Source organism: Magallana gigas, chromosome 8 (genome assembly GCF_963853765.1).
Source record: "Magallana gigas chromosome 8, xbMagGiga1.1, whole genome shotgun sequence".
Classification (NCBI taxonomy): Eukaryota; Metazoa; Mollusca; class Bivalvia; order Ostreida; family Ostreidae; genus Magallana; species Magallana gigas.
Genome location: NC_088860.1, coordinates 18,612,114 through 18,629,213, shown reverse-complemented (window position 1 = coordinate 18,629,213; position 17,100 = coordinate 18,612,114). Strand labels below are relative to the sequence as shown.

Sequence of the window (17,100 nt, the reverse complement as noted above, 5' to 3'; positions counted from 1 at the left end):
AAAAGAGGGGGGAGGGTGAATTCTCAAAATCATGAAGGCAAATCCTTTTCATTGTAACTTCAATTCAATTAAAATCCCTTATTAGCAGTCATATATTACATGCTCCCACAAAAAGTGGAGAGTAGGGGGCACCCATGACATTTCCATTTTTTTTAAATAAGTCAAGTTAAGAAAAGAGTCTACTGCGAAAAAAGTGAGGGAGGTAGCCCACCCACGCCCGATGCTGGGTGCCTGTGATGTGTAGAAACGGTGTGCTCTGGAATATTCTTACGATCCCCATTTAAACTAGTCAACTAATCGGCGAGCAAAAATTATGTATGAGAATCTTGGATATGAATTATTCCTAGTTAATATATATCAGTATCATTTAATATTTATTCGTTTTATGAAATATTGGCGCATCTGATTGGTCGAAAAATGTCTTTGATACCTGCATTAATGAAAATTTTAAAAATGTATTTATCATATTACATACTAATACTACAACAAAATCTGATCTGAAGTTTCTATACAAGTTCATTTCGTCATTAAGAAGATTGATCCTAATTTAATGCACAGTAGTACACGTTGATATAGAGCGTCAAACATGGATCAAGAAGTAAAATAAAAACTCCATTTACTTTTGATTAAAGATCCAATTAAGTTCATGAAAACCATAAAGAGATCAGTTTTTTTAAAATGTAATTTATCGGTCAAACTTGCGAAATGAATGACTTTTCAAAAGTGCAACATAGAACTTTTTTTGTAAATTTGTTAGCTAGTAAATCATACTATGAGAATTTTTGTTAGAAAGCTGAAAAACACGTGATTTTTTTAATTCAAAATTTCAAATGTAAGTGTTAGTATTTCGGGATACGCGTTGATTGTAATGTGCACAACATTTTTATAAAAACTTACTATATTATTTTAGTTGTTGCAAGCGTTGATTGTTATGGGATAAAACACTTGGATAAGTCGGACAACCCCAGTATATATACATGATTGTATTTTTAAAATTCAAAATTAAAGGTTTGAATAAATTCAAATCATAAGCATGAATACATGACGGCATTATTCATTGCTAAATGATGAATGATAAATATATACGAAACATATGTGAAGGTTACGATTTAAATCTCCATAGTAGTGTTGATCACATGCATGTGTAGTTGTAACATATTTCTATGGATTTTTTTAATAGGACACGCATCCCCCCCTCCTTATTGTCCCTCTTTGTCTCAGATGGTCGTATATATCCCATTTCGTAAAGAAAACGATTTTTGAAAATAAGAAATAAGAAAATAAACCCTCCAAACTACTTTTCATTCAATTAATTAAGTGTCGTAATTATTATCAATCTAATTATCTTATCGATAAAATCCGCTCCTCTGCAACAGTGGTTATCTAACTAAAACAAATATTATTTAACATCAGATGCTTGTTTCCCCGACTTTGAATAACTTTAATCTAGTACCTGTATAAACAGTATTGTAAAGTTTACAAATGGATGAACAATCAAATAAAATCTGATCAGAAAAGCTTTAATACCTAAAATTTTAGATAAGGTGAACAAAAAAGGAAAGAACGCTTTTTTAATACATTTCATGTACAATTTTATTTTTCAAATCAATTTCTACAATCTGTGCAAGAATTGGCAATATTTTAGAGACAAATTCAATGATCAGAGAAGAATATGTCTTGGTATTCAAATTGAATAAGTACATAACACTTACAGCAATATCTAAATAAACTCTCTCTCTCTCTCTCTCTCTCTCTCTCTCTCTCTCTCTCTCTCTCTCTCTCTCTCTCTCTCTCTCTCTCTCAGCACTAAGACACACAAGCAACAGATCCATCGTTATTATCACAGATACGCCTGGTCCAGGAAAACACAGTATTTCCAGCACACTGAAATTTATAGGTCGTGCCAAAGGAGCAGACATAGAATGACCGACAATCCCCGGGGACAGGGAGGTACTCGTTATGCCTGTTTGGTTTACAGGGGTCCGTGGGGTCCTGTGTTGTGGGGGAGGGGCTGGTGGTGGTGGTCATTGGGGTAGTTGTTGGCGTTAATGGACTGGTTGGTAGGAAGGCTGAAATACCAAAAATTATATTAATTATAAATGCAGCAAGGGGCGAAACTGCCAATACAACTCTAGTAGTTCAAATCGAGATAAAAATTGTTTATCTAAAAAAAAAGAAGGTACATTACCAATCTTTATTGTCAAATGTGGATAAATATACACAAAATAAGACAATATAAGCTCTGTTAAAAGGGATCTAATGGACCCGTAACGTTTCTGTATCAGGGCTAAATCGAATGGGTCATTCCTGGTACCACAAGTAACCAGTGAACTATAGATAAACAGTACTTTTGCATGTCATTGGAAATGTTTCCCCCCAAACGTTTCTCAGCACAGACCTAGCCTAACAAGGCCATCAGAGCCATTTTAATAACAGCTTGGACTTTCGGTGGGATGTAACCTTCTTTGATTTGCTAGGAGGAACTCATCAGACTGTTAGAAACAAAAAATGTCTTCCAGGCTTTATTGTATGAAAATGACACTGTTTCAACTGAAATATAAAGTCCTGGGCTGCGTTCATGATCGTAGCAGTTAGCCTAGCCGCTAGGTTGTACATATGTAGATATCTAGGTCTATTGAACGGACCGCTAGGTCTCAGATTTGAAATACTTAACTAAAGACTAATCAAATCGACATAATTTGTTTATTTCAAGCGGAAATATACATATTAAAATTCATAATAACTTAAAGGATGAACAAAATATCACTAAATAAATAGATTTCATGTTTGTCACAAAGTGGTAACTAAGGTGGCCATCTTGAATTTGATGCTGAGCATAAAATATTTAGGGTACGAATATCTACGTAGTGGCTAGGCTAGCATATCGTTCAACTACGTAGCCATACGTAGCAGCCACAATCTTGAACGCAGCCCTGGACAAAGCTTGACAAGGGTCACTGCGTTCAATATCATATCTTTTCTATTAGCCAATGACTAGTCAGTTAACCACGAGTGGACTCCACCCATGCGCGGATCCAGAAAATTTTTCCAGGGGGGGTCCGAAGGATAATTGTGTTTGCCAGGGGGGGTCCGAGGCATATTTTCGCGATAATTTTACTATGTAAATTTAATAAATATTCATTTTCCAGGGGGGTCGGGACCCCCCCGACCCCCCCTCTAGATCCGCGCATGCCACCTACACCAAATTGTGGAGTTTGACAAGTACTGCCCAAATTTCAAGCTTTTGTTAAAACAGCTCTATCAACTTAATGATCAAACATTCTTTCAACTTGATGAAAACAATTGTCGTTTATCAAAGATCAGTATGTGAAAGGGTACTAGTAAATGCTCATGTTTTGCAATGTTTGGACAGGGGAATAACTCAATTCGATCTTTCTTTTTTCCAATTTAAAATTAAGTTATTCCCCTTTTTCAAAATAGCAATTTAATAATTGGTGCAGCATTGATACTATGCGAAGGTGCCTTACAAATTAATTAATTTTGTCCATATCAAAAAAACTCTTACTTAATAAATTTGCAAGTTGTAATCATATTTAAAACAAGAGGCCCAGGGGCCACATCGCTCACCTGAGCAACAATTGCCTTAATTCTGATCAAATTAGCATTACAGTATCAAAATATTTTGACAACTGAGTACAGTAGATCTTGCTAAAAAATCTGCCAATTTTTATCCACCTCTTATTTTTTAGTAAAGCCCCTTTTGTTGTTGTACCTGTAAGAAGATTTTTCTCTATTCCTATAAACCCCCCCCCCCCTCCCCATTTCATGGCCCCACTATTCTCTAGGGAATCATGGTTTCATCAAACTTAAATCTACCTTTAATCTCATAACCTGTGCTTTCACACTAAGTACTGAGTTTTGGACCGAAAACTTTCCCAGAATATTTTTCAGGATTGTAAAACTTGATCCCACAATTGTGGCCTCACCCTACCCCCGGGGACCATGATTTGAACAAACTTGAATCAACACTTCCTGAGGATGCTTCCATTTTAATTTGAGTTTTTCTGGCCTAATACGTTTTGAGAAGAAAATTTTTTAAAGATTTTCTCTATATATTCCTATGTAAAACTTGATCCCCCAATTGTGGCCCAACCCTACCCCCGGGGACCATGATTTGAACAAACTTGAATCTACACTACCTGATGATGCCTCCACTCAAAGTTGAGCTTTCCTGGCCTAATAGTTTTTGAGAAGAAAATTTTTCAAGATTTTCTCCATATATTCCTATGTAAAACGTGATCCCCCAATTGTGGCCCAACCCTACCCCCGGGGACCATGATTTGAAAAAATTTGAATCAACACTTCCTGAGGATGCTTCCATTTTAATTTGAGCTTTTCTGGCCTAATAGTTTTTGAGAAGAAGATTTTTAAAGATTTTCTCTATATATTCCTATGTAAAACTTGATCCCCCAATTGTGGCCCCACCCTACCCCCGGGGACCATGATTTGAACAAACTTGAATCTACACTATCTGAGGATGCTTCCATTTTAATTTGAGCTTTTCTGGCCTAATAGTTTTTGAGAAGAAGATTTTTAAAGATTTTCTCTATATATTCCTATGTAAAACTTGATCCCCCAATTGTGGCCCCACCCTACCCCCGGGGACCATGATTTGAACAGACTTGTATCTACACTACATGAGGATGCTTCCACTCAAATTTGAGCTTTCCTGGCCTAATAGTTTTTTAGAAGAAGATTTTTAAAGATTTTCTCTATACATTCCTATGCAAAACTTGATCCCCCAATTGTGGCCCCACCCTACACCCGGGGACCATGATTTGAACAAACTTGAATCTACATTACATGAGGATGCCTCCACTCAAAGTTGAGCTTTTCTGGCCAAATAGTTTTTAAGAAGAAAATTCTTAAAAGATTTTTATCTATATATTCCAATGTAAAACTTGATCCCCCAATTGTGGCCCCACCCTACCCCCGGGGACCATGATTTGAACAAACTTGAATCTACATTACATGAGGATGCTTCCACTCAAATTTGAGCTTTTCTGGCCTAATAGTTTTTGAAAAGAAAATTTTTCAAGATTTTCTCTATATATTCCTATGTAAAACTTGATCCCCCAATTGTGGCCCCACCCTACCCCTGGGGACCATGATTTGAACAAACATGAATCTTCACTTCCTGAGGATGCTTCCATTTTAATTTGAGCTTTTCTGGCCTAATAGTTTTTAAAAGAAATTTTTAAAAGATTTTCTCTATATAGTCCTATGTAAAACTTGATCCCCCAATTGTGGCCCCACCCTACCCCCGGGGACCATGATTCGAACAAACTTGAATCTACACTTCCTGAGGATGCTTCCATTTTAATTTGAGCTTTTCTGGCCTAATAGTTTTTGAGAAGAAAATTTTTAAAGATTTTCTCTATATATTCCTATGTAAAACTTGATCCCCCAATTGTGGCCCCACCCTACCCCCGGGGACCATGATTTGAACAAACTTGAATCTACACTACATGAGGATGCTCCCATTTTAATTTGAATCTTTCTGGTCCAATAGTTTTTGAGAAGAAAATTTTTAAAGATTTTCTCTATATATTCCTATGTAAAACTTGATCCCCCAATTGTGGCCCCACCCTACCCCCGGGGACCATGATTTGAACAAACTTGAATCTACACTACCTGATGATGCCTCCACACAAGTTTAAGCTTTACCGGCCTAATAGTTTTTGAGAAGAAGATTTTTGAAAAATACCAACAAATTTTCAATAATTCTCAATTATCTCCCCTTTAAAAAGGGCGTGGCCCTTCATTTGAACAAACTTGAATCACCTTTACCTAGTGGTGCTTTGTGCCAAATTTGGTTGAAATCTGCCCAGTGGTTCTTGAGAAGAAGATGAAAATGTGAAAAGTTTACAACGACGACGACAACGACAACGCCAACGACGACAGACAACGGACAAATTGTGATCAGAAAAGCTCACTTGAGCCTTTGGCTCAGGTGAGCTAAAAAACAAAACAAAAATGTTTTGTTGGCCCACAAAGATAAAATTTTTATAGACACTGTAATTCACATTATCCTGCGGGTAAAATCATTATTTTCTGAAATTATGACAACCTTTATTACCTATTTGAAACAAGAAATAATTTTTTTTTTCATTTTAAATACCTTTATCATTCAACGTTTAGTTTGAACAATATCTAGTAGGATCTTACATTTACTATTTTATAAAAGTACATGTGTGTGGAATTTTTTGTACAAAGTAATGAGAGAAAAACTTGAATTTTGATATATACATTAATATGCACACAAAATAACAGAAGATTGATTTCATAATCATCATGATCAATTAATAAAACCTTTTACCAAAAAAATGTTTAAAAAACTATATCATTTTCTATTAAGCAAATTTGCATTAAAAACAACAGCAGAAGACTAATTTCTACAAACTCCCACAGAAAGCAAACGAAGCACTGAATCTACACTCTAGACATAAAGAAAAACAGATAATGCTTGTCACCTGAGAAATCCACAAAGATTCCAGGGAATAGTTCTATGCCTTTGTTTTCTAAAAATTAAATGTTCAACATCATTCATTTTAGCTAGCTTATCAACTGGTAAAAATGTATATATAAAGAACTATATATGATAAGAGTTAAATTTGGCCCCCATAATTCGGAATTTTTTACGTGTTTTGGGTACAATAAAATGTTAACGAATTTTTTAGAAGAGTTGATATAAAATATATTTTTCATCTATTTGTTTGCACTCACTGGCAGTATATGACGTCAGAAGTGACGCCATTTCAATAATTCAATCAAAATCAGCCAAAAATTGACATTTTTCTTATCTATTTACGAATGGGAAATATAGAGCGCATGCTTGAACAAAGGAAATTTTTTTTGTCACTTAATAGTCTTGGCTAGATACATCTCTGATTAAAATATTTTATTTGTTCAAGAATGCGCTCCATGCTTTCGGAAGGAAAAACTGCTTGAAAACAAGCTGTTTTGCGCTAAAAATGCAAAAATGGCGGGAAAATGTTGTCTTTACAATGTCATATTTCTAAATTGTGGGCACTTGAACCAAAATGAATATTATGTAAACACATCACATATATATCTGTACTAAGAAAACAAAGAATGATAGTAAAATGATGATGTTCATTTTAGGGGGCCATTTTAGGCCCTTATCATATATAGTCCTTTATTGGCCATGACAAGTTTCCTGATTTATTCACCATAAGATCAACTTCTGGTAAAATCAAAGAGCAAGAAATAAGCAAAAGTCTCATGGTACATATATAACAGGTTAATTTCAACTATTCAGTACTAAGTGAAGCTTACTTTAAGATTTAAAATAAATATCTATGCTTTAATTTGTGAATATATCACTTTACAATTACTTTTTAGCTTGTGTTGGTTATGATCTTTTCATTAATTGTGCAATCATGTTTATTATATCCTCTTTTGCATTGTCCAATATGTCTTTTAGACAAACCCTCTTTCCCCAGCCAATCACAGACATATATACTATGTACTATTATGCATTACTTTCATTTCTTTAACTAATAGACAGTCTTCAATTAACAACACTTTTTTTTATTGAAATGTATCATATAAATATTTAATTAGTATAAAAGTAATTCAAACATGAAATCAATTACAGCAAGGATAAACGAAAATTTCTTCCTCCTATATCAATGCAGTGCACATATATCAAACAATGGGTCAATGATGAACCATCAACTGGCATCCCAGACTGAGTGCTCCCTTGTGAATATCTATATACATGTGAAGAGTAAACTAAACACAGGAGGAATTGACCACACAATCGCCTTTAGAGACGCTGAACGAGTGTTTACTGGGACACTGCAGCTCCATGGGTTGGCTTCCCAAACAGACGTAGAATTTACCACATTTCACAGGGTCTCCATAAAATTGCTCATAATATGACGTAACACCCTGGCACATTTCTGGAATGGTAGAAAAGCCCATCAAGAAAAAGGCGTGACCGTTGCAGGTCACGTACTGTATCTTGCAGAAGTTTGTTATTCCAGGCAATGTAAAGTTATGTCATATAAGCAACCATAAATAAACCCAAATTTCAGTGTGTCAATGTGTGTTGATTATATTGATATGATGTTGTGAAAATAAAAGATTAGTAATCATTCAAATTAAGCAATACCTTTCCAGTAATTGTAAACAAAAGAATCTTTGATAAAACTTAACATGAAGTTAATTAAAGATTATGTATCTTCTGTTTAATATAACTGTTATGGTACAATGGGAATAGTTTGTAAGTAAAAATCATTTGAGTGCGTAAATATTTTGTTGTTATGATGCAGAAGTTATGTGTTCTTAATGGGTATAAGCTTCTTCATATGTTCTTTACTCTAGCTTTAAGTCTGAGTAACTGGTAATTAATATACATTTTTTTAAAATATTCATATACATGTATCCATTGTAGTACATGTTTCAGTGCCAGTCTTTCCAGATGTTGATCAATACCTCTCGAATACAGTGATAAATTCAATTATTAAATAATCTTTATTTTCATTATTGGTACATTTATGTACAATGTTAACCTTCAAACTCAGATAGTGTCCAAATATCTCAATGGTTTTCAACCTCAAAACATTCTCAGTTCTGTCTCATCACAGCTAAATGCATGTTGGATCTTCTACACAGCTTTTCGTTCGCAAGTCAAAACGTAATTTCTTTGGACTCCTCGGACAACTGATCCTGGTTGGGTTTTCCTTCATACACACTATGAACTCCCAACAGTTTTCTGTGCTGCGGAACTCTTCTCCCTGGGTCCGTACGCCTTCACAAAGCTCTGCAACCAGAACAGAACAGCTTCATTTCCATTCATTTCTTGATATCTTGCATGCTGTCTTCTGGCATGTATATATATCCGTTGGATAATACTTGTATCAACAATGATCCATGCTTCACATTCCAAAAGGTCAGATCCATTCTTCAAATCCCAGTACATAAACTACGGCATTCAATCCAACTTCCCAGGATAGCAAGATGCTATCTATTTTCAACAATTCTTTCCATGCTCCAATTTCCAAGAGGTCAGATCCGATCTTCAACACCCCAGTATACATAAAACTACGGCATTCAATCCAACTTTACAGGATAACAAAATGTGGTCGTATTCATTCCATTAACATGCCATACAACAAAACACTAAGATCTATGTCTCTTCAAAATACAACTGATATAAAACTACCAGTATAAAGGACCGTGTGACATTCATATTGATCAATCAGACCATATCCCAAAAGACTTTGGAGAGGTATTTTGTTTATTTTTGTTATTTTGTGACTCATGCTATTTTCAAATTAGTGAAATACCTGGTACCAGTTCATTCAAAGGAAAGAAGAACAAATGCATAATAGTCAATCATGACCAATTTCAACCAAACAAAACCAAAGGTCCTGATGGAGTTTAGAACTCAGTACAGGCAAATATGAGTACAGGCTCATATTAATGAAATGTTTTAGTTTAAGAGTATTGATATACACATGTATATATTTTATATTCTACATGCACAGGATATGAAGTTTCAAAAATGCACCCATTGTTATTTTAAAATACATAATCAATTCAAAGAAAATACATCAATTAAATTCATCATTCTGTGTTTAAAAGTTTATATTGTATAAAATAATAATTGTTTAAATAAAAAGTACTCTATCAGAAATTTATTTTTTAAAAATGGTTTGATAACTCAATAATATCTAGTATTAACTCAAAATCAAGCTTGAATTAATAGATTTGCCTCAACTGATGATATATATAAAGCATGCTATGACTTACTGTCTGGCCTGACGGAGGTCACGCCTGCCCCCATATTGCCGATGGGAAGGGCCGTGGTGACCACAGCTACAGTGGCCTGTTCTATGGCCAGGGACTGTTCATACACTGCTAAGGGACCCACCACAATGGAGATCTGACCATTCACTGTGGTTCGAGGAGCAATCTCAATCAGAATACCAAAGATGTATTCCTGCAATGTCTCGTCTTGTTGTCCCTTAAACTGCAGCACAAAATTGATTTTCTCTCTTGATCCATCCGTCCTGAAAACAGAAGTACATGTAGTACCATAATTTATTTTTACTGAGCATCCTTGTATTTAAAAGAGACCAAAAAAATGAGAAAAATATTAAGCTACACTTTAAAAGAGAAGTTAAAGTTTGTTTCTACTGTATGTTTCTCCATGTATATTTGATTAATATCCTTTGTGAAAATAATATGAAACTTACGTGATAGATGCCACTTCACATTTTTCATAAATATCTCTGAATCTATCTCTTCCTATGTACAGGTTTGTCAGCTGAAACAAAATAAATACCAGTCAATTGTTACTAAATCATGCAATTCAATACAGAGTGATCTGATATTGAATGACATTTTCACCTCAGTTGGTATAACCTTAATAATGGTAAAACATATATACAATACAAATCTACTTTTAATTAGTGTTGAAGAATAGAAAAGCAGTTTGATATCAAAGTACCTATAAATATATATCGATACAAAGTTGGAAAAAATTTGATGTAATTATTTACGAATCTCTCAAAAGTGACAGGAAGTAAATATATATAAATGGTACTTACATATTGACAGAAAGGATCTGCGATGGCCTTAAAGGCAGCCGATTGGGGATTAGCCAGGTCTGGAGTCCAGGTCAGATTCAGCAGTACGAAGGAGGCATTGATGATTGTATTCACTGGAAATAAATGCCAGAAAACATCAAGAATTGATACTCCACCATAATATGATACACAAGTCATGTTTGTTTAAATAACACTATTGTCCCAAAATGTAGTCATATTAATGATAATTTGATGATGAATCTAAGCTTGAACAGTTTTCATTTTCCTTTGACCTAACATGAGTATTCTATGATTCGGAAGTGAAAAAGGTTAAAGTTGAATTCAAACCAAAAGTCTTAACGACAGGAATGGGCTAAAATTCCAAACCTGTTCAATGACTCTCAGACTTAACACAATGCTAAAACTTAACTATATATAATTTTCATTTTTGCTTCTATCATGGTAAATTTTCAACAAAATGATGACACCTCCATACAGGTCAAACAAAATAATTATACTGTAAATTCCTTATTAAATGCGAGGAATTAATTTTGACGTAAAATCCAGTCCTTGCAGATTTTAAAATCTTGCTCTTATTTTCAGAGAGTTTTAAGCTATATCAAATTTAAAAAAAAATTGGTGCTTGCAATTTTAAATTCTTGCAATTTGAAGCAAAACAGTGGAATCGAGGAATTAAGTACCGGGTACTCCCTTAAAATAAGGAATTTTAAGTATCTGTGAGTAGTGCATGATCAATGAATTCTAAGGCGTACCTGGACTCTCTGTGGTTTGGACAAAGTTCTGGATCAGGTAGTCGGAGATGTTGATGGGGAAGTTCTCCATCCCCCCTCCCAGGTAGACCAGCTGCTGGCCGATGAACATCATGTCCTTGTTCTCCACGTTGAAGTGGTCCGCCTGTTTACTGATGGTGCCCTGGATCAGGTCCTTCGGAACTTCCTCTGTCCCATTGAATATCACATTGAATGTCAAGGTGTGCACAGGTGTGTCTCTGATAAAATAAGAAAAGCCCATTAAAATGTCTACAATGTATTACATGTTGTAGTTTTCTTTCTCCATTTACACATGGGCTTGATGCTTGGAACTTACCCTATCTTTGTAAAGAAACATCTATAGTATCTATCTGCAAGCTTGCTATTTTTGAAGAAATTATCAATCTGAAAATAGATTTTGCATTCTTGTAAATCAAACTCTTTTATTATACATACAAAAGGATACTAAAAATTATTTTTTTTAAGTATGTCATGAACATGTCTTCAGAGTAATCTGTTAACAATAGTTAAAAGTTCTGATAGAAATATTAAAACAGCAAACAAAAAATATATACACAACATTAGCATATTGACCTTATTTTGGATATTTATTCTATACGAGATTACTTACATCACCACAGAACAGATTTTCAAAGTCCTTGTAAAGAACAGAGTTGGGATCCCCATATTGTGGATTGTAAGAAAACTCGTGAATGAAGTAAGTCATGTTGGATAGCCAGGCATCTAAAGCAAAAACACATTTCTTCTTCATATAGAGATTCACAACTTTTGATGACAATACAAGTAAAATAATTTGTTAAATAATTGTTCATAAAAGTACAATATAACAAATAGCAATCATTAACAAATTCGTTTTTAGAAATTGATAGGATTTGGCTGTGAAAAATTAAATGACCACACCCTATTACATGTACTGTAAAAGTGGTTACCGGTATTTAAGCTGGTGGTTACCTATGCATTTTCTATGGTCAAACAATACCTTTAGGTATTAAATATGTGAATGTGTGATATACCACACAAGTTGTGGGTTTTTTTTATCATACGCTTGGTGGTATTTTGCGTGATTTTAAGCTTACCACATTACTTGAGTAAATTTTCCCCATGCGTAAATAACCACTTTTACAGTATGTATGATCTACATCAATTATCAAACAGTGGCCGGTACTGACCGTGCAGTATGTACTCCCAGCTGTCATAGAACACCAACAGATCTCCCACCAGGTGTCCCAGGTTGTTCATGTACCTAAACCTCGGGGCGTCCTCAAATATAATGCCAGCTACTATGTCCTTGTACTCTCCTATGTTAACCAGGCCTCCAAACTGCAGGTCTATTGATATGGTGGTAGGATTGTTGCTGAAATTAGGTTTATGAATACTTCATAAAAACGTATCTGAAACATTACTACAGTTGATGCATCAGTTTGGATATTTGCTTTACTTACCCAAACTGGACAACTTCACATCCTTCGTAGGTGGGGAGAATCCTTTTGTGTGACCTCATTAACTGGTCAATCTGTGAAGATTGAAAAAAACCCATCAAATTTAATTGTTATACATTAAATTAATTGTATTATCAGGTATTTATCTATCTGATGTTTGATGAGACTAAAATTACAGTCAAACCTCATTATATCAATAAGACCAAGAAAAATATTGAGATATCTAAGGATTTGAAAAATCATTGCTAAAATACGTAGAGAAATAGTGGTTTGGACTTCCAGCTCATTTTAACCTATCCGAAGTATTCAAGATTTCATTTGAGATGTCAATCTAAACATCAATGTAAATAATGCGTACAAATAATGCATACAAGTACATATTCACACACACACACACACACAAAAAATACCAAAGTTTTACTGAATAACCCTGTAAAATATTCTTACATCTTCACAGAAAAGGCGGGCATGCTGTCTGTATCTGGCTGAGTTCTTGTCCATCAGATCGCTGGTGTAGGTCAGATTGAGGACGCGGAAGGTCAACGGTACAGTGGTGTAGTCCGTGTAATACTCGGAGAATATCAGGAACTGGCCCAGCAGGTAGCCCAGGAAGTTCTTGTACCTCTGGAGGGGCTGTTCCTTCATCAGCTGGAAGAACTTCTGTTGTAAGGCCGGAGTGAAGTGGGTTCCCTCAAAGGTCAAGTCAAAGTACACCCTGGCAGGGTTATTCCTACGAACCAATCATTTAAATAATAAATCAATAAAACTCTAGTAATCATAATGCTTTCAAATCAGAGTATGCCCTGGCAAATTTATTCTTAGAAACAACAAATTTGAATCAGAACACCCACAGAAATCTTACATGTAGTAATTATAGTGTTGTCAAATCAAAGTGTACCCTGGTAGGGTTATTGGTAGAAACAATTAAAAAATATCAATCATTGATCTGAGAACATACTATTAAATATTAAGCACAGTATGTAATCCCTGCACAAGGTCTGGCTTTCTGAAGTAAAAAATCTGCTTACCCGTATTGTTTTACTTCACATCCTACTATTTTTGGAAGGTCAATTCCTGAGGTTTGGGCAATCCTCTCCAACTGCAAAGAGGAACCAGTCATAAAAAATTCAGATATCATTTTCATGATTTTTTCTTTGCAATTTAAGTAAATAAAAAATTTCGAAAAGATTATCAATTTTAATTGTGAAATTTGATTAAAGGAAGCATTGTAAAATTTCAGTCAACAATTTCATTGATAACTTTAATCTCTAAACATCTCTACAACCCTTACATCTCTACATAAGTCTGCGGAGTACTGTTGAAACAGGAAGGAGTTGGGATTCAGCAGTTCATCTGACCAGGTCAGGTTCAAAATTTGCAAGTCCAGTGGCAGCTTGGTCGTGGCATAGTCATTGATGTGGATGAAGATGTCACCGATGACCACCCCCTCCGAATCCTTGTAGTAGTAATGGGGCAGGTCCTTGTACACTATGTCCAGAATCTGCTTCTCTGTGAGTGACGGCTGGTCACCGGTGAAGACCAGTTCCCAGAACAATGCAGTTGGGTTGTCTCTGTAAAAATGTAATTTTTCAATGATTCCTTACTGTTAAGTTGTACTGTAAACTCATATGAATGCATCACATGTGTCAACAATTATTTCACAGCAAAAGCAGAAAAATCTTACTCAAAAGCCACAACTCTGCATTCTTTGTAATCAGCAAAGGCATTGGGGTACCTTCTGACAATTTTGTCAATCTGCAAGATATAAGATGTTTTTTCATTGCTTATTTACATTTTCATTAGATGTCATTAGTAAGGATTTTGAATATGGTAAGCAAAAAATGTTTTTGCTTAAATGCATTATACAAGAGTTCTATTCTATGTACTTACATCAGCACAGAACAAATCAGCGTGAGACCTGAACTCATAGGTTCTGTTGTCCAGCAAACCTGGGGTGAAGGTCAAGTTTCTAGCAATGGATCGGAATTTGAATCCAGTTATTACAGCTGAAAATAATGGGGTAAATTAGTTTAATTTCAAAACATAAATGAATGCAGAATACTTTGAAACTTTGTGAATCGATTTGAATATACATATACCTCAATTAAAATTTTCAAAATCTTTTTTTGGGGGAAAAGTTCTTAATCATGTAGGTCCACAATGGATTTTAAATTTAAATTAAATACAAAGTAAATATCCATCATTCTGATATAATTCAGTTTCAAAAGGTAATCATGGACTCCCTCTTACCAGTCTCACACAGAGGGCCTGTGAAGTCTGGAGGACAGATACAAGTGAAGGATCCCTGGTTGTTGATGCACTGGGCCCCATTCTTACAAGGTCTGTCATAACACTCATTGATGTCTATCAAAAAAATAAGTATGGTTCTTTTAAAAAGTCTTAACATTGACTGACTTTAAAGAAAAACAAGTCAAACATAACAACAACACTCTTGCTCTACAAACAATAGCTGCTTAATAAAAAGAGAAAAAGGAGATATACATGTAAATTATTGGAATGAATCAATTAAATAGATTTCATTCATATCTGCATAAAAGCCAGTTTGTTTGTTGCACATACCGATTTCACAGTTGGTTCCAGTCCAGCCGGGTGGACAGATACATTTATAGGAACCTGGAGTATTGACACACTCCGCTCCGTTCTGACAGGGCCGAATAACCAGACACTCGTTGATTTCTACAACAACAATTTACTCCTGTATGAATGAAACCTTGTAATCTGTGATAAACCTCATTAATACCAAGCAGATCAGAAATGGTTAGTGTGGTGGTGCCATTGATGTTGTACCTGTATCACAGTCTTTGCCCGTCCATCCCGGGGCGCAGCTACAGGAGTAGGACCCAAAACTGTCGTAACACGTGGCCCCGTTCTTACAGGGTCGATACAGAACACATTCATTGATGTCTGAAAGTCAAACCTCACAATGTACAAGAAAATCAAAGACTTTGACAATTGTGTAAAAATTTGACACCTGAAATATTTCAGTATAACTATGCGATTCATATCTAGAAACATTAGGCCTTTTATTGATATGGCAATAACATTTACTTTAATGCGATGCGGTTGTGTCTATGAAACTAATCGACAACTTTTTCTGGCCTAACCATAGTGAAGAAAAACCCATTCTCTATACTTACTGCTCTCACACCTCTCCCCTGTGAATCCGGGAGGACATGTGCACTTAAAGCTTCCTACCAGGTTCTCACAGGTGGCTCCATTCAGACACGGGTTGTTCAGACATTCATCAGTGTCTGCAGATGTATGATAAAGCTTTTATGTACATGTATGTGTTTGAAAATTATCATATGATATTAGATTTCAAAATTATGAAGTAAATTTATTGACATCTAAGTAATAAAAATTATGAATTTAAACATTTGAGTATTGGAGCGAAGAGCTGTTAATATTTACATTACTAAATTGTGAAAACTAAATTCATAATTTACATTTACTCTATAAATTATCCTATTATTTTCTTTCAATGAATATAACATTTACTGATATTTTACAATGGTTTTAAAACTCCAGCAGTAGTTCAAAACACAACCGAGTACAGTTAATTGAGAGCGTGTCTTACCGTTATCACAGTTCCTGCCTGACCGCCCAGGGGGACATTGACAGATGTAGGACCCCACCGTATCAATACAAGTGCCCCCAAACTTACAGGGGTTACTCTTACACTCATCATGATCTGTAAACAACAAACGTACACAAATCACAATCTCTACAATCAATGTCATTAACCTTCAATAAATTAAACTAATTTTAAAGAAGAGTTACTATGTATCAATACATGTACTGGTATATGTTGTAATATTGTATTTAAACTTGTAATCATTAAATCTGCTTAAACACATGGTTATGTACATGTATCTGTATACAGAGAGTTCATATACTCACTATATTGACAGAGGTTTCCTTCAAAGCCTGGTTTACATCTACAGATGTAGGAGCCAGGGGTATTCTCACAAATAGCATCATTCAGGCAGGGATTGTTTACCAAACACTCATTGATGTCTGGAAAAGAATGGTCACATTGTGATCTTAAACTACAGTTATAAAATCAAACTTTGAAGTTTAAATTCCATACAACAATCATTCATTGTGGATTATCTAATTCATAATTTGATAGTGCACATGATCGTACCTATGTGACAGTATTTCCCCTCCCATCCGACCTGACATTGACAGGTGAAGGAGCCCTGAGTATTGATACACAGCGCATTGTTCTGACACAGGGTCGAATTCAGACACTCATTCTTATCT

The 17,100-nt window shown here is 35.0% G+C and overlaps 1 protein-coding gene across 8 annotated transcripts in view; it reads right to left on the bottom strand.

The window, feature by feature from the left end:
• Nucleotides 1-1,770: 1,770 nt before the first annotated feature.
• LOC105339725 (protein eyes shut homolog) overlaps nucleotides 1,771-17,100 on the bottom strand; it is a 53,261-nt gene continuing 37,931 nt past the window's right edge. For 4 of the 8 annotated variants that reach the window (XM_034472214.2, XM_066070174.1, XM_066070175.1 and 1 more), the window contains 22 exons: nucleotides 16,982-17,098; nucleotides 16,735-16,851; nucleotides 16,412-16,525; nucleotides 15,972-16,085; nucleotides 15,622-15,738; nucleotides 15,394-15,510; nucleotides 15,064-15,177; nucleotides 14,704-14,819; nucleotides 14,498-14,568; nucleotides 14,105-14,384; nucleotides 13,842-13,912; nucleotides 13,261-13,543; nucleotides 12,817-12,887; nucleotides 12,544-12,728; nucleotides 11,985-12,097; nucleotides 11,691-11,758; nucleotides 11,357-11,592; nucleotides 10,605-10,717; nucleotides 10,251-10,321; nucleotides 9,805-10,064; nucleotides 6,495-6,542; nucleotides 1,771-2,069 (listed from right to left, as the gene is read on the bottom strand). In XM_034472214.2, the coding sequence (XP_034328105.2) occupies nucleotides 1,807-2,069; nucleotides 6,495-6,542; nucleotides 9,805-10,064; nucleotides 10,251-10,321; nucleotides 10,605-10,717; nucleotides 11,357-11,592; nucleotides 11,691-11,758; nucleotides 11,985-12,097; nucleotides 12,544-12,728; nucleotides 12,817-12,887; nucleotides 13,261-13,543; nucleotides 13,842-13,912; nucleotides 14,105-14,384; nucleotides 14,498-14,568; nucleotides 14,704-14,819; nucleotides 15,064-15,177; nucleotides 15,394-15,510; nucleotides 15,622-15,738; nucleotides 15,972-16,085; nucleotides 16,412-16,525; nucleotides 16,735-16,851; nucleotides 16,982-17,098 (3,059 nt within the window). In that variant the 3' untranslated portion in view covers nucleotides 1,771-1,806. Of the gene's footprint in view, nucleotides 2,070-6,494; nucleotides 6,543-7,227; nucleotides 7,950-8,509; nucleotides 8,813-9,804; nucleotides 10,065-10,250; nucleotides 10,322-10,604; nucleotides 10,718-11,356; nucleotides 11,593-11,690; nucleotides 11,759-11,984; nucleotides 12,098-12,543; nucleotides 12,729-12,816; nucleotides 12,888-13,260; nucleotides 13,544-13,841; nucleotides 13,913-14,104; nucleotides 14,385-14,497; nucleotides 14,569-14,703; nucleotides 14,820-15,063; nucleotides 15,178-15,393; nucleotides 15,511-15,621; nucleotides 15,739-15,971; nucleotides 16,086-16,411; nucleotides 16,526-16,734; nucleotides 16,852-16,981; nucleotides 17,099-17,100 lie in introns of those variants that run through there. The other 4 variants (XR_010708862.1, XM_020071998.3, XM_066070178.1 and 1 more) reach the window with 4 other exon arrangements.